Source organism: Sinocyclocheilus anshuiensis, unplaced genomic scaffold (assembly GCF_001515605.1).
Source record: "Sinocyclocheilus anshuiensis isolate Anshui unplaced genomic scaffold, SAMN03320099.WGS_v1.1 scaffold180, whole genome shotgun sequence".
NCBI classification, from domain to species: domain Eukaryota; kingdom Metazoa; phylum Chordata; class Actinopteri; order Cypriniformes; family Cyprinidae; genus Sinocyclocheilus; species Sinocyclocheilus anshuiensis.
The window spans coordinates 1,602,532-1,630,186 of NW_015554093.1; the positions used below are offsets into that span (position 1 = coordinate 1,602,532).

Here is a 27,655-nt window from a genome sequence, read left to right on the forward strand (position 1 = left end):
CCCACCAAGTTCTTCCAACTAAAACGCTGGAGTTTATAAGTCAAAGCAGTAGTTTGGTTAGTTCTATTAGTAGTAGAGGGGGTGGTGCAGTAGCAGTAGTATTGCAGTAGAGGGAGACAAACTGCAGGCACTTGCAGCAGCAGGAAAAAGCCTGATGGGAGGCCAGGAAGCCCTCGTCACCATCAGAGCCCATTCCGTAGGGAGCAGTTTAGGAATTTAGAAGGTAATCTGATTTCCTGTGGGGGGAAAAAAAAGGTCTAAAGAAAAGGAAAGAAAAAAAACAAAAAAAAAACAGACAGACCACCGGTTTGATGACGTCTACTTTGTCCCAACTGTCCTACAAATCTCAGGCCCCACCATCCTCACCTGAGCCAGCTGTAAACTATGAAGGGAGCACCAGGTGCTGAGGGAAGTGTGCATGTGAGTGAGTATGTGTGTGTATATTCAAGTCTTTTCCCTGAAGCTCGCTGAAAAATGGTCGTGGTTGTCATTTAAGAGCATAAGCACGTCTGATGGGCTGCCGACATGATTGAATGTCTCTGCTGGAATGTGTGAGCTACTAAATGACGGCTCAGTGAGGGGGAATCACATTTGAGTCCTTTGGTCTTGAAAGGACAGTGGCTTATGTGGCGGCAAGCTCTGGGCTTTGATCAAAGGGAGAAATCCTGCACAATACAGCTGATGTGCAGTGTTTGTGGATGTTTAGCAATGGACTGGATGTGTGGGGGTAAAAACAAAAGCTTGAGTAGGTTTAAGGCTGCTACAGAGGAGAGGAGAGTTCCCTTTTTGTTACTGCTGGTGGTACAGGTCACAGATTTGCTTTGATTTAATGACCTGACCCTCCTTATGCAAGAAGAAAAAAAGAAGAAAATCCCTTACGATTGCACTGACTGGCCACTTTTTTTGGCTTATGGGCCTGGAGGCCAAAACGGTAGCCAAAGAAGCTTAGGAGAGCTCAGTCCAGAGTTCATTACTTAACAGCACTCTTCTAGTGTGCTTCTTTATCTGGTGATGTGTTTATTAAGGATACTTGCGAGAAACATCCTAATATACGCAAAACTGACTGAAGATGCTTTAATTATAAAAAAGATTGATAAGGTCAGCTCGCTCTCTGGATGGCGAGGATGCCCATGGGCTCGTCTGATCCCAGCTGTACTGGTCGTGCTGTGCAGGCTCAGCGGAGGTGCTCAAGTAAAGGCAATTCTGTAGACTCCTCCCGTGCACTGGGCGGGTCTGATAATGTAAGGGGTGTGGTCTCAGAGGGTATGACTGCTCCCATTAGATCCAGTGTTGGGCTGACGTCAGAGGGCAGGACAGGGAGGGGAGGCTGCGAAGGCTAGGAAAACAGAGAGAAAATAAATAAATGGGTTATTAATATTAATATATGCACACTACAAGACAAAGCTTTGGGGGTTATTTAGATTTTTAAATGTTTATGACATGTCTCTCATGCTCACCAAAGCTGCATTTATTGATCAAAAATACAGTATAAACTAGGGCTGTGCGATATGGACAAAAAAAAAACCTATCGCGATTTCTCTGATCAATTTTGCGATTCCGATTTTAATCACGATTTTGACACACACAGACATGCTTTACAGTCATTAATGCATTCAGTGAATTTGAAACATATTTCCAAAAGAAAATCAATTAGAGCTTTATCAAAAAGCTGTAACATGTCTCTAGAACAGACACAAGGCAAAATAATCACTAAGTAAAGGTGTAAACAAAATGTCTCTAGAATAGAAATATGGCAGAAAAAAATAAATAAATCAGATGCCTTAGATGTTGAACTAGATTTGTTGCGCCAAGTTCACACGTACTCCGTCTGCAGTGCGTATACAGTATGTGTATAACTGGCGTTACGTTTGTATGCCCGCCCGGTCTGTTCTGGTTCTCCATTTAGGCGCACTGCATTCTGATTGGTTCGGATAGCATACTGCAGGAGGTCGGGGGCGCGGAAAATCGTGCTATAAAGCGATTTAGAAATCGCGCAAGCTCAAATCGCGATTTTATGACGATTTCAATTAATCGCACTGCCCTAGTATAAACTGTATTTTTGGCTTGCCATTTCAATATATTGTAAAATTTAGTTATTTCTGTGACAGCAAAGCTGAATTTTCAGCATTATTACTCCAGTCTTCAGTGTCACAAGATCCTTCAGAAATCATTCTGATATGCTGATTTGCTGTTCAAAAGACATTTCTTTAATTAGGACTCTCTGATGAATGATGAATAGAAAGAACAGCATTTATTTAAAATAGATTTTTTTGTAACATTATATATCTTCAGTGTCAATTGTCAATTTTGTAATGTGTCCCTGCTGAAAAAAAGTATCAAAGTATTGATTGAAGATTTTTTCTTTATGATATCCAGACACCCTGACATTTTTAACTGTATGCTGCTCAAAAAATAAGTTTAATTCAGAAATTAAAACATGCCCATCTTAGAAGAGGTGTATTTAGGATATCTTATGTATTAATAGATCTAGGGGAAAAAACTGTGATGTAAGCATGCGTCCTAACCTGTGTGCGTATGCTCTGTGATGCGGAGCCATCCCCTTCCATTACAGCAGGTCCGTTAAATCCTTTCCTCCCTGGCAGACTCCATTTGCTGTACAGGGCCTCATAGGGCAGCCCGCTGCCCTGGCCCAGACTTAGGCCCCTCTGAGATGCCCTGTGACTGGGGTTGTCCTGCAGGCTACTGGGGCAGAAGCGGTCTGCAGGAGGCAGGGCCACTGAACTACTGAAAGACAGCTGGGAGCTAGACAAGTGTTGCCCTAAAAGCCCATGGATGGAAGAGGCTCGGTGCAAGGAGCTAACCAGCCCTGCATCCATCCTGCCCTCTGATTGGCTGAGCAGGGCAAGTGGGAGGGGCTGGGGATGCAGCGGCCAGGAAGGTCCAACGGGGTTGTCAGTCCCTTGAGAAAGCAAGGGAAGAGTGGAACTTACAGCCTGCACACATCATTGCTTTATTGATCGGAGGTGGATGATGATACATTAACAGTACAAGAGAAGCATGTGTCTTACCCATCAAGGGCTGTACAGTAGTGGGATGAGGCTGAGGGATGCTGGACGCTGTGTTCTGGGGAGGATGAGCTGCAGGGTTGTTACTGATGGAGGTAGAGCCGCCACCACAGTCTGAATCCTCAATATTCCCCCCACTGTTACATCCGGCACCACATCCCTTCTGAAGCCTGAAGAGAACAGAGAGCATATAAATAAAAAACTCCGGACACCTAAAATGTGCTGTAACACGGCATAATGCACGCTTGTGATGCCCGACCTGTCCCAGCTGCTGATGAACCAGGTGTAAATGTTGTGGGGGCTGATGGGGCCTCCCCAGACTGAACGTAGCTGGACATGGGCCCCCGCGAAGGAGGTGGTGAGTGGGGAGACGTAGATGGGGTATCCGATGGGCTGGTCACAGGATGAGTTAATCATGTTCCTCAGGGCTTGTTTGGCATTCTGGATGCTGCCGCGTTCAGGGTTCCGGTTCCGCAGGAAGACCAGCTCCTGCTGCTGTCCGGCCCACAGCCCGCGCACACACTCCCGGTTCACCTGAAAGAAGCAACATAGAGAGAGTAGTTACGGCAATGCCACAATAATATATATTGTACATGCCAGTAAACAGGTTTCTGCAGCAAAGCACCTTGATGACTCTGAAGCTAAGGAAGCGTTTGTTCAGCATGATGATCTTGTACTCGTCACTGCCGTCATCCATAACATGGCGGAGAGCAAGCAGAGAAGGCATGTTAGCCAGAATAGCGCTGCGCCAGACAGGATCACCCTCATGAGAGATGAGCATCTTCTCTTCATTAGCAGTGATGGCATCGTACAGCACCACTGGGTCCTCATACTCATCAGGAGACGTGAAGTGATCCTATGGAGTAAACAAGAGACAAAAAATTGGCTATTGAGAATCAAGTAATCCAGAGACCCATTCCATAATTGCATCATCATCAGACTACTTTTACTTTATACAGCAAGAAGTTTACTGTACCACACCAAAAGTTTATTTTAGTGCACCAAGTTCACACGTACTCCGTCTGCAGTGCGTATACAGTATGTGTATGCGGTGCAGAAGCAGCACGGACTCATTTTGCTTTTGCACAGGACGCGTTTGCAGTCCGCTCCTGATCCGCGGCTGTTTACCACAAACACAACATTTATCCATTATTTTGATTTCAAATCCAAATGTTGTTTCTGAAAATGCTTTTTCAGCATTGTGATTCTCTTTTATCACAGTACAGTAATACAATCTTTCATAGACATATTCACGTTTAAACTCAATAAATATAACTTTGTTTAACTACCACCACGAGTGCCATCTATTATTGCCTTGTTTATCTAAAAGTGCACTTTTCCTTGTTTTAAATCTAGCCAAAAAGCCATGTGTTGACTGTGAAACAGTAGACTTTTAATTATATGCATTTATGGTGTAATGACTAAATTTCTGTGTCAATCCATGTTAATTTTTACCGCGAATAATGCGCTGTCACTTTAATTCAGCGCGTGCAGCACGGCAGAAATAGATTCTGTGCGGAAACGATCGCAGCATGACTGCTGCAGACGCACCGCTCCTGGAGCGCACTGCCGGACCGCAATCGCAAACTGGCGTTACGTTTGTATGCCCGCCCGGTCTGTTCTGGTTCTCCATTTAGGCGCACTGCATTCTGATTGGTTCGGATAGCATACTGCAGGAGGTCGGGGGCGCGGAAAATCGTGCTATAAAGCGATTTAGAAATCGCGCAAGCTCAAATCGCGATTTTATGACGATTTCAATTAATCGCACTGCCCTAGTATAAACTGTATTTTTGGCTTGCCATTTCAATATATTGTAAAATTTAGTTATTTCTGTGACAGCAAAGCTGAATTTTCAGCATTATTACTCCAGTCTTCAGTGTCACAAGATCCTTCAGAAATCATTCTGATATGCTGATTTGCTGTTCAAAAGACATTTCTTTAATTAGGACTCTCTGATGAATAGAAAGTCCAAAGAACAGCATTTATTTAAAATAGATTTTTTTGTAACATTATATATCTTCAGTGTCAATTTTGATTAATTTAATGTGTCCCTGCTGAAAAAAAGTATCAAAGTATTGATTGAAGATTTTTTCTTTATGATATCCAGACACCCTGACATTTTTAACTGTATGCTGCTCAAAAAATAAGTTTAATTCAGAAATTAAAACATGCCCATCTTAGAAGAGGTGTATTTAGGATATCTTATGTATTAATAGATCTAGGGGAAAAAACTGTGATGTAAGCATGCGTCCTAACCTGTGTGCGTATGCTCTGTGATGCGGAGCCATCCCCTTCCATTACAGCAGGTCCGTTAAATCCTTTCCTCCCTGGCAGACTCCATTTGCTGTACAGGGCCTCATAGGGCAGCCCGCTGCCCTGGCCCAGACTTAGGCCCCTCTGAGATGCCCTGTGACTGGGGTTGTCCTGCAGGCTACTGGGGCAGAAGCGGTCTGCAGGAGGCAGGGCCACTGAACTACTGAAAGACAGCTGGGAGCTAGACAAGTGTTGCCCTAAAAGCCCATGGATGGAAGAGGCTCGGTGCAAGGAGCTAACCAGCCCTGCATCCATCCTGCCCTCTGATTGGCTGAGCAGGGCAAGTGGGAGGGGCTGGGGATGCAGCGGCCAGGAAGGTCCAACGGGGTTGTCAGTCCCTTGAGAAAGCAAGGGAAGAGTGGAACTTACAGCCTGCACACATCATTGCTTTATTGATCGGAGGTGGATGATGATACATTAACAGTACAAGAGAAGCATGTGTCTTACCCATCAAGGGCTGTACAGTAGTGGGATGAGGCTGAGGGATGCTGGACGCTGTGTTCTGGGGAGGATGAGCTGCAGGGTTGTTACTGATGGAGGTAGAGCCGCCACCACAGTCTGAATCCTCAATATTCCCCCCACTGTTACATCCGGCACCACATCCCTTCTGAAGCCTGAAGAGAACAGAGAGCATATAAATAAAAAACTCCGGACACCTAAAATGTGCTGTAACACGGCATAATGCACGCTTGTGATGCCCGACCTGTCCCAGCTGCTGATGAACCAGGTGTAAATGTTGTGGGGGCTGATGGGGCCTCCCCAGACTGAACGTAGCTGGACATGGGCCCCCGCGAAGGAGGTGGTGAGTGGGGAGACGTAGATGGGGTATCCGATGGGCTGGTCACAGGATGAGTTAATCATGTTCCTCAGGGCTTGCTTGGCATTCTGGATGCTACCGCGTTCAGGGTTCCGGTTCCGCAGGAAGACCAGCTCCTGCTGCTGTCCGGCCCACAGCCCGCGCACACACTCCCGGTTCACCTGAAAGAAGCAACATAGAGAGAGTAGTTACGGCAATGCCACAATAATATATATTGTACATGCCAGTAAACAGGTTTCTGCAGCAAAGCACCTTGATGACTCTGAAGCTAAGGAAGCGTTTGTTCAGCATGATGATCTTGTACTCGTCACTGCCGTCATCCATAACATGGCGGAGAGCAAGCAGAGAAGGCATGTTAGCCAGAATAGCGCTGCGCCAGACAGGATCACCCTCATGAGAGATGAGCATCTTCTCTTCATTAGCAGTGATGGCATCGTACAGCACCACTGGGTCCTCATACTCATCAGGAGACGTGAAGTGATCCTATGGAGTAAACAAGAGACAAAAAATTGGCTATTGAGAATCAAGTAATCCAGAGACCCATTCCATAATTGCATCATCATCAGACTACTTTTACTTTATACAGCAAGAAGTTTACTGTACCACACCAAAAGTTTATTTTAGTGCAAGCTATGAAAATATCACTGTGTTACCCTAGAAACCTAATTAAAGTGTGATGTCAGTAGGGATGGATGAATGCCTAAGCTGTACCTGGTGCAGTTTGAGGGACATCCGTACACCTGGAGCCACCACCCTGTTCAGCAGGTCCATGTCTGCAAAAACCCACTCGTCTCTAGGAGAGGTGATACGAAAGTCGCCCTTGAACAGGGCATGAAGGCCGTAGAGAAAAGGCTCCAAGCTGACCGTATAAGAAAGAGAATCAGTGCATTTACATCTACAAAATAACTCGTAAAAAAAAAAAAAAAAAACGAAACCACAATGCAAGAAAATCAAGTTTAAATGAATGTTTATGACCTATTGCCAATAAAAACAGTTTATATAGTGGCATTCACACAGTGATTTGCAGCAAGTGACCGGAAGCCAATGAGAGTTATGCAATTTATGGCGATTCATGAGCTGCAGTGTTATAAAGTAGCCATGTCCAGCAATGCAAAAGGCTAAGAAAAGCTTAATTTCATGCAAACAAGCAGTGATTATGCAGCAGCTAGCAGTGAAAAGGTGCAGAAATATGGAAAATAAAAAATTGATGCAAACAGCGATGACCCAAGCACTACAGCGCCACTGCCAGATACATTTAAGGCACGTATTTAAACTGATATATAAAAAGGCTATTTTAACATCTGTTGTGTGTCACACATCCTGCTGCCAGCTAGTGGCGCTATGACTGTGAGCCACAACAGCCACATCCATGTGATCAGCCCCCATGACCAAACATACAACACCTAGGTGCACTCTGATTAGTATCAAATAGAAGATAAAAGACACTTCCTTTTTCCCTATTTTTTTTTAGTCTCTTGAGATAGCAACACCATTCAAAATATAAAAAATATGTTCAAAATTTAGCATCCTTTGTCTTGGCATAATGTTCAACCAAGTTTGGAGAAAATCACACAAATCCCCTTGGAGGAGTATCTAAAAAATCAGAACCTGTAATTTTCCACACACACAAAAAAAGGTCACATTAAATGCAAAACAGCTGACTTCTTGAGGGGTGGAGTGAAAGTTTTTTGGGTTGATGAGAACAATATGTGTACAAAGTTTCCAACATATACAAGTTTGTACGATACATCAGGAATCGACAATAAGGACTGCCCAATGGCCTGGGGCCAGCGTGAAAGATGCTCGGGACAGTTGAAGGATTTGTCACTGGCCCAATCGGGCCACTGCTGCGTCGTCATGTTTTTAAGCCTTGCTAATTCAATCAATTTCTGTACCTGAACACCTACAAACATATCTTTTAATTTGTATCTTTGTTCTATATATTTAATTGTGCTATTGCTTGTAATTTGTTCATTTGTTTTTATTTACTGATTGTTCGCTTGTCTTTAATAATGTTTGAGCTTTATATTTCTTAGGCTAGTAGTTTTTGCTGTGGTATTGAAATTGGAATCGAGAATTGTAAAATTTAATTGGTATTTAAATTTTTGGTGTCATATAAGCTTATTTATTTGAATAAAAGATAACATTGGTCAAAAGAATGATAACAGCAACTATTTTTTTATGGCAGGGTTAGTGAAAATGTTGGCAGGGCAAGTAAAAATTTGAACCACTGGCCCGACCAGGCCAGTAGAAAAGATCCTTAGCATTGAGTCCTGTACATACACATCCTGTATTTACCGCATAAAATTTGGGCATGTAGCAGTAGAAACACTATTCTTGCATGTCTTGCATGCAAACAAAATTGTTGCATGTGTGAATTGTGCATAAAGCATTTAAATAACATAAGCTGTCAGCTTAAGCAAAAATGCTGTAAATGGTTTAAACCCTTACCTGGCTGACATGCTGTGTGAGGCAGTGCCCAGAGCTCGACGGCCCAGAATACACAACCCAAAACACAGTGTGACCAGAGGGGAATCCTTCTCACTCTCAACTGGCTGTAACAGAAGACAAAACAAAATTAAAGTTGCAAGTAGCGTTGAAAGGGCCCTCGCACCTGGAGCCACCTCCACCCGGTGGCCTTAGGAAAACAGTGAACGCTGGGCAATATGCATTTAAAGTGGTAAATATAGGAGGAGTATGTCAAAGTAATTTATATGTGCCAAACTTCCTGCTGCCAGTTGGTGGCGCTATGACTATAACTGAATATTGGTATGTAGATGTCTTCAGACCAGGACGTTTATCAAACATGTGAAGTTTGGTGCAGATTGAACAGGGTATGTATGAGTTAGTGTAAAGCATGACATATCCTGTTGCCAACAGTTGGCGATGACTGTAACTGAATATTGGTATGTAGACGTCTTCAGGCCAGGACGCTTATCAAACATGTGAAGTTTGGGGCAGATCGGACATTGCATGTATAAGTTGGTGGAAAACAAGTCATTTCCTGTTGCCAGCAGGTGGTGCTATGATTATAACTGGCCATTTTTGCTGAGACGCCCGGGGAGCAGTTGGGGGTTCGGTGCCTTCCTCAAGGGTCTCACCTCAGTCGTGGTATTGACGGTGGAAGAGCGCGCTGTACATTCACTTCCCCCACCTACAATCCCTGCCGGTACCGAGACTCGAACATGCTACTTTTGGGTTACAAGTCAGACTCTCTAACCATTAGGCCACGTATTGGAATACTGAGTTATAGCAACTTCCTGTTTCATGGTGAAAGATTGAAATTTGTCAGGCCGCCAATTCTGAAACCCATATCAGATGTACATTTTTGCCACTTCTGAGAGTTTCCTGAGTTTGATCAGGTTTACGGTACATTCACACGGGGCGTCAGTGTTAACGCTTCTCACTTTGAATGGGTGACTCTCTACTTTGAATGGGTGACGTCATGCGTTGCCGAACTGAATTGTGGGACCGTCGGCGTCACGTCACTGGCGTTGCTCGTGGCAGAAGTTGAAAATTTCTCAACTTTTCAAGCGCCAACGGAGGCGTCAGCCAATCAGATCGCCTTATGCAAATAGCCTAGCTCAGGCGCTAGCCAGTTACGGTCCAATGTAATTGGCTGTTGTCACTATGACGATCGCGTCAGTGCCAAGCTTCAGACACGCCCTCTGTCAAGCGTTGACGCCGATGCCCCATGTGAATGTACCGTTAGGCCCTTAAAAATGCGATTCACTCTGGAGAAGAATAATAATAAAAAGAGCAATTCCAAGAGGGTCCTCGCACCATTGGCGCTTGGGCCCAAAATACACAGCGAGTTACATTTTTGATTCCCTTGTAACCAAATCACAAGTCAGTAACAGTCAACAGCAAAGCATTAAATAAGTGAGATAAGGCCATCTTTAAAATACCGTTTGTCTGCGGCTGTTGCAGTATTTAATCCACTCCAGGTACACTAGACAGAAGGAAGACGGAGTGATGCCGGAAGCACGGTGGTCGTAGTCTTCATCTATGTTCAGGTTGAAGGTGGGGTCACTATCCATATAGGAAGGGCTGAGGCAAGGCCGCAACGCTTCCTGCACTGTCTCATTGGCCAACCACTCCTCCAGTTTGGGAGAGCGGGTCACATAGTAGATGATACTCTGTGGAGAAGAAACTTGGATCATTGCTCTGCATCTCAAGACAGTGGAGGTTTTATTTGAGTCGCTCGTCTGAGAGGAGCTGACCTTGACATAATATGTGATGAGAATTTTGCGCAGGTCGAATACTTGAAGCATGGAAGCTGCATTGTTGTCGCTAATGCTGTAGCCCTCCAGGACGTATTTGGTGGCGGCCACCTCCCAAGCTAACCAGCGCTGACCAAAGGCCGCATTGAATGAGAGCATGTGGGGGAGATGACCTGGCTCACAGCAGCAACAGCCTTCATCTTCCTCCACACCTTCAGTGATCGCCTCCACCTCCCTCTGCTGGCAATATGTTCCTGAAAACACACGGTCATTCAAGAAAAAAAAAAAATGAAGAGTGGAAAAAAATTGTTCAAGCCAAATGAGTTGCAGCTAAACATGTAAAGTATCTGAAAGCATATATAAAGTATCTGAAAGCATTTTATGCACCAAAACTATTAATATTATTCAACTCCACTGCCAAATTATTATTTAAAAAGTTTTTTCTTGTCACAAAAATAAAAATGATCTGAAAAAATGAATGAAAAAAAAAAAAGATTGGTCACTGCAATATAATATTTTAGATTCAGTGTAAATAATGCTTTTAGATGTCTTAAGGCTGAAATACACTGCATGACTTTCGGAGGATATCAAACATGTCTGATATTTTAAGCCGATTTCAGAACACATTATTATCATTTGTCATGTGCCTCCTAGCAACAAAGCACATTTCTGTGCAAGTTTGTTGTGTTCAGAATAACTTAAAGGTCAGGTAGTGTGTGACCCTAAGTCATTTAGTGTTTTTCTCTCTAACCATTTTCAAAGTTGGCAAGTTTATGACACCTAAGCCTGGTTTCACAGACAGGGCCTTAGGTTACACCAGGATTAGGCCATAGTTCAATTAGGCCATTTAAGTGTCTTTTATAAATGTGCCTTAGAAAAATAACATTACTCGTGTGCATCTTGAGACAAAACAATGGTACGGACATATTTTAAGATACGTTTCTTCTAAGTTTCTTTCAGGTAAAACAACCCAGACATGCATTTTAGTCTGGGACTAGGCTTAAACCTTGTCTGTGAAACCAGGGGCTAGTGTTTTAAAAGTCATGTAGTGTATTCCAGTGTTTAGGGAAAATAGTGGTGCATTTTGTTCCAATCCCTCTCCTGTTGGCTCACCTCTGAACTCCAAGCCTCTGAGCTGGAAAGTGACGAGGCCGTTGCCGATCTCAATGATGTGTACGAGAGCGTTGAGGTAGTCGGAGGCCAGGATGAAGCAGTCTCCAGTGCTGTAGTTTCCCCAGCGGCCCAGCAGAAGGTCCCCACACAGTGAGTGCTGAAGAGAGCGCGTCAGATGCTCGTAGAAGATAGAGTTCAAGTTGTTATCATCAGCACCTTTCCAAGCGTTAAATAAAGGGGAGAATTAGAGAATAGATTAAGAGGACAGTAGATAGATGAAAGGTCTGTATTACTCTGATACAATATTACGTACCAGGGTTGCGGTCCAGCTGTGTGGCCAGACGTGTGTTGGAGTGATCCACTCGTTTGGTGCTGAAGGACAAAATGGTATTTAAAGGTTCAAGTCACGTCTTCAAACATTTTCAGCTAAGACTGAATTAGCAAAACAAACAACGCAGCTGACATCTGCTGGAGATTTCTGAAGGCTTACTTGTAGTCTCGCTCCCAGAACTTCACAGGCCGGGTGTATGAAGTAACGAAAACCGCGCTGCCCAGCACAGGGTTGAGAGGAGTGCAAAAGAGAGCTGAAAACACAGCTTGCACAAACAGCATGGCTGAGTCTGAGCGCAAAACTAGAGTTAAGGGGCATTTATGAAAAACAACTGTAGGGCAAGACCTTTTAAACATGCTGAATGTGGAGAAAAATATATATTTATGAATTTATAAAGACTGACAAAAAGCAACTGAACCAAGAGTGAAAACTGCCTAAAGGAGCTAAGGAGGAACATGTGGCCCAGAGCAAAACCAATTGTACAAATGTTCTATAGAAAATGGCAGCATTCCCACTGAGCACAAATTAAGAAGAACTGGCAAAGTTATGAGATCAGCATTCAGGTCTGTGTGAGAGTAACGGTGGAAAAGGATACGGGGAACGGCGAATGGCTGAGCGAAGGCATGGAAAGCAGAACCCCATGTGATCTGCCAAGGTGCAATGTAGGTCAGCACAAAACGCAGCTTATACAGCAGATCCCACAGCTGCTCACATACAGGAGAGATGACAGCAACATCAGTCTTCATCTTTTGCTTGACAAACCCACACTCCAGTAAGAGTATAAGTTACACAGAGGTCACATAAATAGCATATATACATTATGTATCCATATCCTAAACATTTCCTAAAGGGAATATTTTGGTCTTTTGGAATAACAATTACACCAGAACCATTTAGAATTAACAAGTGAAGATAAAGTGTTATAATGGTGAAAACCTTAAAAGAAATGGAGGCCAGATACATGATTTGCATATAATAAATGCTTTCCTTATACATTAATCCAAATTTTAATAATGTTGATTAAAAAAAAAAAACATGTCCACAGACACATTGTGTCAACTACTTATTTATACACACAATACCATTCAAAGGTCTGGGGTCAGTAAGTTTTGTTTTTAAATAAATTATAGTCGGAGGCCAGGATGAAGCAGTCTCCGGTGCTGTAGTTTCCCCAGCGGCCCAGCAGAAGGTCCCCACACAGCGAGTGCTGCAGAGAGCGCGTCAGATGCTCGTAGAAGATAGAGTTCAAGTTGTTATCATCAGCACCTTTCCAAGCGTTAAATAAAGGGGAGAATTAGAGAATAGATTAAGAGGACAGTAGATAGATGAAAGGTCTGTATTACTCTGATACAATATTACGTACCAGGGTTGCGGTCCAGCTGTGTGGCCAGACGTGTGTTGGAGTGATCCACTCGTTTGGTGCTGAAGGACAAAATGGTATTTAAAGGTTCAAGTCACGTCTTCAAACATTTTCAGCTAAGACTGAATTAGCAAAACAAACAACGCAGCTGACATCTGCTGGAGATTTCTGAAGGCTTACTTGTAGTCTCGCTCCCAGAACTTCACAGGCCGGGTGTATGAAGTAACGAAAACCGCGCTGCCCAGCACAGGGTTGAGAGGAGTGCAAAAGAGAGCTGAAAACACAGCTTGCACAAACAGCATGGCTGAGTCTGAGCGCAAAACTAGAGTTAAGGGGCATTTATGAAAAACAACTGTAGGGCAAGACCTTTTAAACATGCTGAATGTGGAGAAAAATATATATTTATGAATTTATAAAGACTGACAAAAAGCAACTGAACCAAGAGTGAAAACTGCCTAAAGGAGCTAAGGAGGAACATGTGGCCCAGAGCAAAACCAATTGTACAAATGTTCTATAGAAAATGGCAGCATTCCCACTGAGCACAAATTAAGAAGAACTGGCAAAGTTATGAGATCAGCATTCAGGTCTGTGTGAGAGTAACGGTGGAAAAGGATACGGGGAACGGCGAATGGCTGAGCGAAGGCATGGAAAGCAGAACCCCATGTGATCTGCCAAGGTGCAATGTAGGTCAGCACAAAACGCAGCTTATACAGCAGATCCCACAGCTGCTCACATACAGGAGAGATGACAGCAACATCAGTCTTCATCTTTTGCTTGACAAACCCACACTCCAGTAAGAGTATAAGTTACACAGAGGTCACATAAATAGCATATATACATTATGTATCCATATCCTAAACATTTCCTAAAGGGAATATTTTGGTCTTTTGGAATAACAATTACACCAGAACCATTTAGAATTAACAAGTGAAGATAAAGTGTTATAATGGTGAAAACCTTAAAAGAAATGGAGGCCAGATACATGATTTGCATATAATAAATGCTTTCCTTATACATTAATCCAAATTTTAATAATGTTGATTAAAAAAAAAAAACATGTCCACAGACACATTGTGTCAACTACTTATTTATACACACAATACCATTCAAAGGTCTGGGGTCAGTAAGTTTTGTTTTTAAATAAATTAATACTTTTATTCAGCAAGAAAGCATTAATTTGATCAAAAGTGACAGTAATAGCCATTTGTTACAAAAGATTTCCTTTTAAAATAATAAATGTTATTCTTTTCTTAAAAGAATGCTGAAAAAAGTATGTTTCCACAAAAATATTAAGCAGCACAACTGTTTTTAACAATAATAAGAAATGTTTCTTGAGCACCAAATCAGCATATTAGAATGATTTATGGAGGACCATGTGACACTGAAGACTGGAGTAATGGTTGCTGAAAATTCAGCTTTACAATCAAAGGAATAAATTACATTTTAAAATAAAAAGTTTATTTTTTATTTTATAAAGTTTCACAATATTACTGCTTTACCGCTTAAAGGGATAGTTCACCCAAAAATGAAAATTACATAATCATTTAAATTAAATTTATGCATTTAGCAGACGCATTTATCCAAAGCGACTTACAGTGCATTCAGGCTATACATTTTTTATCAGTATGCGTGTTCCCTGGGAATTGAACCCACGACCTTTGCGCTGCTAACACAATGCTCTACCACTGAGCCACAGGAACTTTACTTACTTATTAGATTATTATTATTGCTTACTTATACTTATTTACTTACCCTTGTGTTCTAATGCTGTATACCTTTCTTTCTTTGTTGGACCACAAAAGGAGATTTTTATTAATCTTGATTTTTCACAACTTGTGTGCTTTTCCTGTGCAAGCTGGAGTCAACTGCTGTGCCAATAGTCTCATAAATGTGCAGTCGTGCACACAGACAACAGCCAAGGTCAGGATATTCGTTAAGTAATACGTTAAATTTCAGTTTATTTCTCACCAAACCCTATCATATACCCCCAAACACTTGGAATCTATGGCACATGTCGCATGGGACCACTCTGTGATACTTTTGCGGCTTTTTTAAAAGCTTGATGCTGATCGCCATACACTGCCATTGTATGGAAAAGCACGTGCACGTCCTTTTGTGGTCCAAAAAAGAAAGAAAAGCATACAGCATTAAAAACAACACAAAGGTGAATAAATTATCATTTAATTTTCATTTTAAATGTGATCAGACAAATGCAGCCCTTGTGAAAATTTCAAGAAAATTAAAAAATCTGACCAAACATGCACTTTTGAATGGTAGTGTATATACAGAAGTCTTCGGAATGGTGGAAATGGTCATATTACAAGTACTGAAATTGGCTCTCCTAAAGGCATCTCAGAGATTCAGATGTGGACAGACCTTGCTGAAGAGGATGGACATGCAGTAGTAGTCGAGGAGGAAGGTCTGTGAAAAGCGCGGGTAGTCGAATTGGAAGAAGAGGGCGGTGAAACACAGAGTGACATACTGCTGAGATGGGACACAGAAGGACGTACGAAGCAGCTTCATTCCAGCCACTGAGATGAATAGAGCACGGCCACTGAAGAAACAAATAAAAGATGTAATCACTGTCTGAAAAGTCTGAGACCACATGGAAAACCCTGAATTCAAAATCTTTCAAAACAAGGAGTAACATCAGCTAGTGTTGTGCTTTACTCTACACTAGAACTCAGAGAAATCTTGAGGATTCTGGATGTTCTTGTTCTTACTAGGCTCCAGGTTTGTCAGGGTTTTGGCTGACAGTGTGAGCTTCAGTGGTGAGGGAGTTGAGCACTACAGCTGGGTAGATGAAATACTTCTCCACACACTGCAGCCAAGCATACAGCTTCTCAAACCACATGAGCTGAGCAGCATCTGAGACAGAGAGAGATATGTCCGTCACACTTGTTCAGACTTTCAGACATTAGTTTGTTCGTGTAGTTTTGACTACTTACCTCGGACCTCAAACTGGCTGTATTCTCTGGAGCGCAGCACAGGGTGGGCCAAGCAGAACCAGGGCAGCTGTTTGCGGAGCTGAGGCAGGAGGTAGTGTGTGGTGAACCCCACCACCCCAGCCAAGATGTACAGGACGAAACTGAGAGCAGGCTGAAAAGTGGTGCAGGTGCATATTAAAACCACAGCAATAATTTACCCAAAAAAAACAAAACACTTTTTTTAGGGAAATTAGATTTGCTACAATTAACTAGACTTCCCACCTTTACAAGACTAGAAATGATGTTCAGTCCTTGGATGAGGACTAGTTCTCTCAATGAGACTATTAACATACTCAAAATCACATTCTAGATGGCCTACTGACCTGCAGAGCAATAAAGACGGTGCTGGCACTAATGGCGAAGGTGATAATGGCCATAAGAGGGCACATGACCAGATCTGAGTGAAGAGTCTCTTTCTGCAGAGTCAGAGAGAAGGGAGCCATTTAAAAACCACTGAAACACCTATTTAGCAAAAGATAAATGCAAATGGAGAGTGCTTTTACCAAAGAGTTGCGCAATTTCTCTGGAAGAGGGTCTTTAATCTCTAATGGGGGCTCTTCTGGTGTTCGGCTCTCTAGCTCTGGGAAGAACTTGGAGCGGACCAGAGACCTGCCCAGAGAACAATGAAAAAAAAAAAACAGAACATTAGATGTCGATCACAGAGCTGATGGTGTAGTAAGATGACTGGAAAATCATGAATGTGTGGTGACGCTGACCAGAGGATGGTCGGGTCACTGCTCTGCCTGCTCAGATGATAGGACAAGGCCAAGAGGAGGCCACAGAACACAGAGAAGAGCACCGGGACATGTGCCTCTCCCCACGGAGCCTACACAAACACATAAAATGAGTAAAGGAAGCACCAATAAACAAAATTCTACTCTGAAAGAGACAAACAGATTCCCACTTACATTGATGGCACCAAGGCAAAATCCATAAACCAGAGCCGCCACCACTATACTGCGCAACAGACTATAGACTGAAGACAGGGGGCTTGTGGTTGCTGAAACACACAAATGACAAGACATCACACTTGTGGTGCAAGGATGTACAGTATGCCAGATCCATAGGAATCCAATCCATGACTTTGGAGTTGCAAGCACCATGCTGTACCAGTTGAGCAGGACCATCATAGCAATGGCAGTAACACTTTACAATAAAGTTCCAGTTGTAAGCATTATATAAAAATATTGCTCATTGTTAGTTTATGTATTAACTAACATTAAATGATGGGAACTTATTGTTAAGTGTTACTGCAATAGTATTAGTAATGTGTAATGCATGTCTCACCAGTTCCACCGAAAATGTGCATGTCCACCTGTTCCAACAAACACATAAGAAACGTGTTGACCTGAGGCAGAAGCCCAAACAGGAAGATGATGGGGAAACAGAGGGTGAACACTAAAAGAAAATGTATGAATTATTACATTGTTATATTATGCACTACTCAATTACGAAAGGTTTAACAGCACTGGCTTGAGTGAGTGAGCAGACCTATGAGCATGTCTCTAGCGCAGAGCAGAAAGTGGGTGGAGAAGAAGGTGACCCCATAGAGGGTGAAAGGCCGCATACTGTCTGAGTGGCCAACCAGGTCAAATACCGAGATCAGCACACAACACAAGCAGAAATACACTGGTCGGCTGTACACGATGATCCAGTTATGGCCCTGCAATGAAGACCACATTAAATGAATTTCTGTTTGATTTCAGCTAGGCAGGTCCAAGTAAAGACGGACAAACAGTCATATACTCACATGCATCGGAGATGCCGCATCAGGCTGCACACTCTGAAATGGACCAGAAAAAAAGACTGATTAACATTAACACAAACACAACACCACTATCGGGACATGTGGATACTTTACAATGATCAAGAGATGCCAACACCTGAAAAGACAGATAACAAATGCTAAAACAAACACAAATAGACCATTTTAAAAATGCTCACACTGACCTTTAGCAAGGAGTACTGACAGCTGGCAATGACTAGGCAGAACTGGAAGACCCAGATGTCCCTAAAGAAGCCCTGGAATAGCAACAGGAAGCCAAGGAATGCCACTAAGCTGGCCAACACCACCGAAAACACATTCTCCCCTACGCGTCGGTTCCTGTCCAGTAAGGCTAGCAAAGCAAGCCTGTCATAACGAACTCTTAGCCATTTCCCCGGCAGCACCCAGAAACGGTAATACTGTTTAGGCTTGGCCTTTTCCTCAATCATCAGTGTGTTCTCCTGGGATTCGTGAGGGGACTCATGATCTAGGTCAAACTACAAAGAAAATAGTCAAGACAGGATTGAAATGGAACATGTGTATTGACGATTTCGAAGAGTTAAGCCTCACCTCTGGCATATCCAGAGGCACCCTGCGGACCTGCATGCCCTGGAGGACCACCGGCCTGGGCTGCAGCATAGACAGCACTGGCGCCACCTCCTGTACATCAGTGGAGGTAAAGCTAGAGGACTGTGACTGTCGCTCTCGCTCCCTGTGCCAAAAAAAAAGGGGTCAAACACTGGGAGACTGGTGAATATCACCCCAATGGTAAAAGTTTTAAGACTTACTGGACTGGGTCCTCATATCCTCCACCAGCAGGTCCAAAAGTATAAGACCTCTTTACTCCTGAAATTAGATCCCTTTAATTAAAAAAAAACAACCACAACTAAGCCAGAATTAAATTAGTGTCACTGAAACACAAATTATTCTTTACCGCTCTCATCATAAAAGTAGTGCACAGCTCCCTCTGAGGTGTCATCAAAGGTGGATGCCTCGTGAACGCCGCTTCGGGGCAGTAGCAGCAAGGATGAGGCAGCGAAGTGCAAAGCAGAGGGGAGTGTTCGTGTGCGGGAGTGAGAGGAAGTCCGGACTCTCTGAAGGTCTTGAAGACTCGGAGGAGAGCCCATGGCAGAAGGGGGTGGGGTGGGGTTACTACCAGCATTATGACGCCTGCGAATGGCCTGCATCCTTTTTACACTGCTCACAGAGTCACGTTTACTACTCTCCTCTGGGGCTGCATGGGCAAAAAGCAACAATTTTAATAAGCAAAAAAAACCCATTAAATATTCACTACAGCAGAAATTAGTTAATTAATATAATTATTAAACGATAACAAAAAGGTAAAATTTTTATATAATAAAACAATAAGTAAATAATAAACAAAAAATAAATTCACAGGTGTGGTATCATGAGGACCTCACAGCATGGGGAGAAAAAAAAACAAAAAAAAAAAGAAATAATAATAATGAAAAAAATAACAACACCGCAAATCACAAAACTAAATACGAATTATTAAGAATGAATCTGTTCGCTCTTCACCTCCTCCTACTGCCCCCTCTTCTAGCAGCTCTCCTGCCCTCCAGCCTGTCTGGTTCCCAGCCCAGGAGCCTCCAAGAGAGTCTAGCCTATGGTGGGCCCTGGAGAAGCCCTCTGAGTGCACTGTCCGAGCCTCCAGATCTGATTTAGAGATGGTGAGTGGACGTGGGGCAGGAGCAGAAGAAAGAGGTAAAGGAAGCATAGTAGACGCAAGGGTCCCTGTGTTGTTGGAGCCTCCACCGGCCCCATCCATGCTAAGCACTCTGGCATGAGTCTTGGCACTAGCTGTGCTGGCTGAGCGCTGAGCACTGCAAGAATGGGATGGTCCTACTGTGTCAGGCTCCTCCCCCTCTCCAGGGCTAGGTAGATGAGGGGGGACAGGTTGGGAAGTGATGCCTGTATTCGTCAGATCAGGGGAGTAGCAGGAGGTAGAGGAGCTAGAATCATCATCTTCGTCATCGTCTTCATCGTCAGAGCTGAAGCGACGTTGGGATCCTAGACTAGAACCTGCACTCATGTCACTGCCATCATCTTCATCGCTGGAGTCCTCGAACAAGCTCTCACTGTAGGCTTTGGCACCTAGCCGACTGCGTACAGGGATGTAGTCTCGGTGTTGGCCACGGTTGTGGTGCCGGCGGTAGGAGCCACAGTCAAAACTGCTACTGCCAGCAGTGCCTCGTTTGCGGGGAGTTTTCCTGCGACCGGGTCGGTGACCCACACTGCCGCCGGCACGCAGCAGTTTCAGATCTTTAGGTCGCACCACCTGCTGCTGCGCTTGCAGAGACGGTGGCTCTGCTAGGAGGTAGGAAGGGGCAGAGACTGGCAGAGCAGGCTCTGAGCAGACCAAGCCCAGTGTCAACCCTGATGGTACAGAGCAGGCCTGGCGCGGAGGAGGAAGAGGGGGTATGAGGATGCCACCATCAAGATCGCAGGTCTCAGAAGGCCCGCTGCTAGATGGCGAGGAGTCCTGCAAGGAGGGCTGTGCAATGTCCATAAGCAAAGGGGGAAGGTCCTCCCCCTCCACCAGAGTTCTGTCCAGGCCCTGCCCAGAGGAGAGCTCTTTGGAGGGTGAGCGTAGCAGCACGCTGTCTGACAGGTCATCTGTGTCACTACCGCCCTGGAGCACATCTCCAGGCTGCTGATAGGGGCCTTTACCCTGAGGCAAAGCTCTGGAAGGAGCATTAGACACGAGTTTATGCGTCTGGCCCAGTGAAGGGCTCTCAAGCTGGGTTGAGTCCGTTTTCTCACTGCGGTAGCTACTGACTGTACTAAGAGTCTCTCTGTCTGTGGCCGCTCCACCTCCACTGAAGCAGCTGTCAGTGGAGCCTGCAGCCAGGGCCACCCCGGTGCGGCTGCCTGGGTGCTCAGCACCGGGGGCAAAAGTGACGGGGTCAAGGCCCAAGCCCAACAAGTTCTCACTTAGCTCCTCGCTCAAGCTACGCTTGATGAGAGGGCTGAGAGGAGCATCTCCCAGACTCTCAGACTCAGCTGAAGGTCCGAGGGGGGAGTAGCCTCCTAGACCCTCCCCATTGGGGCTCTGCTGAGATAGTTGCTCCACACCCCCATTATCCAGCTGGTCCCTCTCATCTCCATCTTCTTGGCTGGATGGGGACGGCGGGATGGAAGGACAATTTGTTGGGTGCAGGTTACTAAACCCTCCCGACAATACATTGCCCACACCAATTAGCCCTCTGTAATCCCCAGCCAAGCAGGATGGCGCCACACCTGGAACGACAAAAAACATGCAGTTACTACCGAGTACAGTAGAGATGTTTAGAGGCACATGCAGCATAATGTACTAATTATGATATTTCACTAATTCATTGAGTTTAAGCTATTAATTTATTCAGTTAACCTAATTTATAATATTTGATTATAATATTATAATACATTGTATACTTACCAATGAGTGTAAGCCAGTAGTTTTATTTATTTTTTTGATTACACCAGACAATATTTCATGAAATAAGCAGTTCATTTAAGTATAAAAACCTGAATCTTTGTGTTCTGATTTAAAAAAAAAACTTATTTGCGTCAAAAGCTTATAATACTGTGATTAATCTCAAGAGCTGGTTGGTTATACTTTATAGCTTAGAGCTTTTTTCTTTATTATGTGATAAAATGGAAGTAGTAACAGATCTTTTCTTCCATATTGTGAGTGTGGCTGGGACTGAGTGAAACTGATTATTTAAAAAGAAAAAAATGCAGTGCGGGCACTTGGTACTATCTATTGGTTGTTGACTGGATTTTGAGATGTGGTAGTTTTACTCAAAAATGAATGCAAGCTTGTGGTCGACTGCGCAGGGGCAGGGTTTAAAACAAAATAAATTATTGGAGAAGTCTTCTGTACAGCACCAGAGTTTTGTCTTTTTTCACCGGAAGATTACAACATTTTGATTAAACGTCAAAAAGGTTAAAAGTTAAAAACATTTAAAAAAAATAAAAGAAAAAATAAAATAAAATAATAAAACATACATAGACAAAGCGTTCACAATAAGATACATAACATGCATTTCCAAAATATATAAGGTGAATGTTCATTTCATATCAACTTTAAAATATTGTTGGAATTCTGATTTTACAAACAAAGGCTGCTGAAAAAGCAGCACTCTGAAAATCGCACTCTGGATTAGAAGTTTAAGGAACAGTCCTATGCAGCTGTAATGCAGTGCATCTGTAAAGGGGCTGTTCTTACTAGTGTTGTCCTGAGGGTTGTGTCGAAGGACGTCTCTATATGCAGAGGTCACGATCACATTACTACTGCCCTGCTCCTGCATGAGCTCTTTAATATCTGGAATTTTAAAAATGATAAAAATCAGGTAAGAATTTAAATGTAAGCATACCAGTTCATGTTAACAAACTATTTGGTTTAGTTTATTAAAAAAAGCAACAGTAACAACACAATGTACCCTTTGAGCCTCCAGGGTCTTCAAGCTGTGGTAAAAATTCCTGGGCAAAAGAAACGTAAATGAGTCAGAGGAAATTCCTACGAGTGAAGGAGAATAATGCTAAAGGACATGCAATGTTTGGCATTAACAATATTCTCACCGACACCTGGTTCAATCCAAACAGCGAGTGCTGGGAACTGCAGCGTACAGGAGGGGTGGAGTTCACCTTTCGGAATACTGTCATTTCCACGCCGACGCCACTGTCCCTGTTGGCACAGGCATACCGACATGAGCTAAAACTGACAACAGCAGAGCGACTGCTTTATACCACCAACAGCTGTTCACCAACAACAAATCCCTAAAGAATGTCTGACTCAGTAGCATGATGCTTTAATGCTCTACAAACTGATGCAGCCTACTTGAGAGACAGAAAAGTGTCAATGTAGTTTGACAACAAAATATAGTAAGGTAGTTACACGCTACCTGCGTTGGCTTCCGTCATGAGCACCAGAGCCTTCCTCTCCTTCTTCCACTCTATTGGGGTCTGTGGTGAACGAGGCCCGCCTCTTCTCCACAATCTCGCCCAGGTCAAACATGGCATGTAGTCGGAAGTTCACTGCTTTTATGGCCGTAAAGAAGGCCGCTATCACAGCGCAGTACACACCAGCCACGACTAAACTGGCAGGAAGGGCCTGAAAGAATGAAAGTGGGAGAATCACATCAATGTGCTTGCAAAAATTACAACCTCAATTTCATTTTAGACACTGCTTCTTATGTAGACCAGCAAAATACAACTTTACCTAATGGTAAATGTATTAATTTATTGAGTTGTTTATGCTACGTCAGCATATAAGTCTATTTTCATAGTATATAAGAGTAATTAACAAATTATTAATAAATTAATTAATAAACATTTAAAAGTACATAAGACAGACAAGATGCAACTGATCATAATCCAGTTATGATCAGTTGATCATAACTGGATTTTATAATGATGAATTAAACATCATTATAAAACTGAATAAACTCTTTGTCTGATGACATTAAAAGCTGTCAAGTTAAATAAAATGTTTAACAGTCAACTTAGAAGTGTTACAGGAGCGGCAGGTTCGCCTTATAGTGAAAACAAGTATCATAAGCGATGTCATAACATTTCATGTTTGTCCACATGCTTTGCTGTACTATCATCAACTTTTTGCCACACTTACAAAACAATGGACGCAAAGGAATGTGTTCCTGATGTCTGACATTTATTTAAAGTCCATGTAAAGGCAATTCAGAAAATTGTTTCTAAGCACATTATAAATGTTAGAAATTTACTACTGAAAACAGATTACAAAGACTGTGAACTATGTAGTACTAAATTTGTGGAGTTAAACAGTTTTTTTGTGTTCAGGATTTTTTGGGCGGGCCTGAAATCATGTCTGGATGAAGCACTGGAGCCACTGAGCATGGCCCCTCCTCTAATCAGTGGTTTGCCCGCTCAATGGCAAGTTACTATCATTACCATTAGTTACTACAGCCTACAGTTTGCTAGCTATGACTTTGTCACGTAAATGCATATTACCAAACATGTATGGCTGTGCAAATCCAATTAAGCTTCTAGAGGGAGCATCCATTCAGGTTGTAGCGGTATTTGACAGTTGAGAGAGGCGGCAGCTTTCTCAAGAGTGGGCATGGTTTCAACGCTGCCAGCGTTTGAGAGCAGAGAATACTGCTTATTTTTTCAAGATTTTGATAACTTGGTGTTTGTTTTTTTTATCATTCAAATTTGGCTGGGTGGTTAATGACATTTTTTCTGTGGTGTGACAAACTCAGAACACATAATATTGTGTTACATGGACTTTAATGATTGTTTCTTGTATATCTGATCAATAACATTCATTGTGCACCTGGTTGCAAAAAGGTGGAAAATTTCCAGTAGCCTAAATTTCTGAAATATTCCAGAAATTTTGGAAACTTTCCAGGATTTTTTGGAATATTCCAGGGATTTTTGGAAATGTTCCACTCCTTTGCAACCCTAGTCTTGACAAAGTTTCAGTCTCAACATCTTTCTAGAGTAAGACCAGCAGGTAAGGAAAGTTTCTCAACATTAGTGACATTCCATCAGTATTACACACATTTTTCCAGAAACATGGGCTGGTGGTTTTCTTTACCTGGGGAATTACTGCAAGAACTCACCATGTACAGAAGAAACGGGAAGGCCAAGAGGAATATCCAGAGGTAGAGATGAAAGCAGTTAGAGAAGGTACTCTGATGAGGGTCCACATACCATCCTCCGGTCAGAGAGGCCCACACTCCCTGCCGCAATATCTGAAGAGCCTGAGAGCCCATCTTATCGCTTCTGGATGAGACAACCCAGAGTTCTTGAAGTTCCCTTGTCAAAGTTTCTAGTGCGGTACTTCCATTGGGAACCTCAGGATGGACTTTCTCGGACTGGTAATGAAAAAATTAGCAGACTGCAAAATGTTCCAAAACAACTTCAGACCGGTGTTCTTTTAATATCAAACGTTTGCTTGCTTGCTCCTCCAGCAGACCCGTTTGTAGTGCAGTTCATCAAGAGTTTTTGGCACAACTGTGACCCAAGGGCTACATGAAAACTTTCATCCTGAGGAATCATCAAAACTGCTTGGTTTGGTTTCTTTATGACTTTCCAGCACTTTAAACAAACACAATTCCATAAATAAATGAGCTGTTCTGATGACATACTTAAGATCAACAGGCTATTTTGAATATGGTCATTTTAACCTATCTGTGGCATGTTACTAAGGCATGAGATGTGTCTGATTTAGATAAAGTAGCCTAATATAGGTTTTCTAGAAAATACAAATGAGGAATCAGGTTTCGATTAGGGGGCTATTATATATTTAACTAAATTTAGAGATGATAGCGGATATGTATAAGATCATTGAACACCTGCAATCTTCATACTATTATAAGCAAAGCAGAGAAAAGACAGGCAGTAAGTATTAATGTTTTCATTGGCTTTCTATGCTTTTGTAACTATTGAAAATATGGTATATAGCTTCAGAGTCCTGAGAATTCAATTTCTAGTTTTTCTGAACAAATCTGTAAACCTTTCCCTTTCCCCAACAAGAGATATGTATATATTATACCAGTTCGAGTTTTATATCTTAACTGACTGCTAATTTCTTTTAACCTACAGCCATCTCTAGGCCTAAAAAGTCATAATATTCTCTCAACTTTTCCTGTATGGCAGTAGCTAATCTCTACAGCCGGAGGAGGAAAAACACTAAACATCCTCTGCAAGCAATAATCGTTTAAATAAAAGAACGCTGACAAATGTCTCAGTGGATTTGGTTTTAACCCATACAAATTAACATACAGCTAATGTTAGCATAGGTATGATATCTTGCCTGAAGCAGCGTTGACATTATATTGCGCCTTAAAAAAAATGACAGTATAGATAAATGTCCAGCAAATGGTTCAATAGCACTTCAATGAAAACGTTACTGGGATGCGAACATTTTTAGAACTGTAAACAAACCGTGTGTTTCAACAGCAACAGCGCTAACGCTGACAGCTGAACGACTCAATTTCAGATTGAATCAACATGTTAGACATAAAACCAATCAGAAGGGACGCAAATATTACATTTAATCTATTTTCTCAGTTTCTCGACCGAATTCGAAGGATATCTCTCCTCTCAGAGTTCAATATCACCTGACACTCACTAGCCAAACCGCTAACATGCTACAAGCAGTAGTGAGACACCTTGCATAAGTGTTTTGTAGCGCAATTTTCTGATGTTAGTGCACTCTTCAACTCCGTCAACACTCCATGGTTTGACTCGACTGGGTCTGCGTTAATTCCTCCAGAAACGAGAGCAGGAAAACCGCAGGACAGCGAAACTGAACGCGAGTTAGCATAGGCTAACGGCAGCACTGAGTGCTTCCTCCTTATGTCGAAAATTAGAATACAAAAACAAACACAGAACGTAAAATATCTCTACGCGGTCACCACAGCAGCCATTTCCTCGTTAAGTCCGGGGCCGCCATGTAAAAACTCCAGCGAAAAAAGCCCAGAATGTGAGCTCGCTAAGTTCCAGTGTCAAATCGCTTCATTCACACAGGTAGCAAACACCCACCTACAGGAAGAGAACTCATGCCGCAAGGCGATTGGCTACTGTGGTTAACACCCACATCCAGGAACAGAAAGAATGCTTCAATGCGATTGGCTGCAGCAGGTGTCTGTCATCCAGTGCAGAACTGATTTGATTAATCAATCCACATGACAGTCCAGAGCGTCTTCACTTTGAACTTTCTTGTTGACATTGGTCACGTAGCCAATCTTTCAGTTCTACGTTCATCAATGCAGTTCAGTTTAAAATAATAATTTTCTTACAGTAAATTTAATTGAGTAATTTATGTTGGTATTATAATCAGGAACTAGGAGTGTCAAGATATAGGTAGATTAATTAATAACAGTTCATTTTAATATTCCAGAAGTTTCAAGAACTGTATGTTTTCAATATTAACACAATAGTTAAAACAATAAAGTTAAAAGCAATAGCAATGTGATGATACTAATACTGACCTAGTAGACCTCAGTCAAAGTGGTAAATGCTGGAAAACCACCTTAACCGGGTTCCAGCTCAAACCAGTTGTTGCAGGTTCCAAAAACCAGCGTAACCTGCCTTAAGCTGATATGAAATGGTGTTGCAGCATGGACCAACTTGTATCACTTTATCACAACTGCTCTAAAGATTTTTGTATTACTTAAATTGATTCCAAATTACATGACAGAAATTGTAGTTAGTAACGTAATCCATTACATTACACATTTTAGGTAATATAATCAGACTACTTTTTGATTACTTTTAGATTACTTTTGACCTAGCTTGTTTATCACATTTATTTAAATAGGATAATCGTGTACCATATTGATAAAAAAATACAAAGGGAAAGAAAATATATTCATTGTTATTAACAACATGAAGTGCATTAAACATTACATTACATCAAGGTTTCCCCAAACTTATAAATAACAATTCAAATAAAACACTTACTAAAAAATAAAATTATTTATTTGTTTACCTACATGTCATGTGACCATTAACCAATGTCAGAGAACAGTGAACATGCAAATGTGATACTTAATAATGAAATATTTATTTTAAAATCTCTGGGGTATTTCAAGTAAATATATTAGGTTAAAGATGTTCGGCTGACAAAAAGTTTGGGAATCCCTGCATTAAAAAGAAATTACTTGAATTTGTGTATTTTAATGTGTTTGAAATGTTGAGAAAACACTTCTTAAAATTGAAATGATTTTT

At 42.4% G+C, this 27,655-nt stretch overlaps 1 protein-coding gene across 1 annotated transcript; it reads right to left on the bottom strand.

Moving 5' to 3' along the window:
• Positions 1-26,457, bottom strand: LOC107669356 (pecanex-like protein 1). Its single transcript, XM_016461536.1, has 33 exons — positions 24,541-26,457; positions 22,843-23,051; positions 22,520-22,625; positions 22,381-22,420; positions 22,167-22,262; positions 19,475-21,196; positions 18,870-19,169; positions 18,724-18,781; positions 18,506-18,647; positions 18,121-18,432; positions 17,921-17,953; positions 17,662-17,833; positions 17,458-17,568; positions 17,079-17,170; positions 16,887-16,996; positions 16,674-16,779; positions 16,494-16,586; positions 16,132-16,282; positions 15,907-16,051; positions 15,560-15,737; positions 13,800-13,908; positions 13,364-13,493; positions 13,187-13,245; positions 11,493-11,708; positions 10,380-10,633; positions 10,065-10,295; positions 8,608-8,711; positions 6,868-7,015; positions 6,409-6,639; positions 6,043-6,317; positions 5,787-5,953; positions 5,283-5,677; positions 1-1,336 (listed from the first exon to the last, which is right to left on the bottom strand). Exons 1-33 carry the CDS (start codon positions 24,691-24,693, stop codon positions 1,175-1,177), a joined length of 6,810 nt encoding a protein of 2,269 aa, XP_016317022.1. The 5' UTR covers positions 24,694-26,457; the 3' UTR covers positions 1-1,174.
• Positions 26,458-27,655: the final 1,198 nt, after the last annotated feature.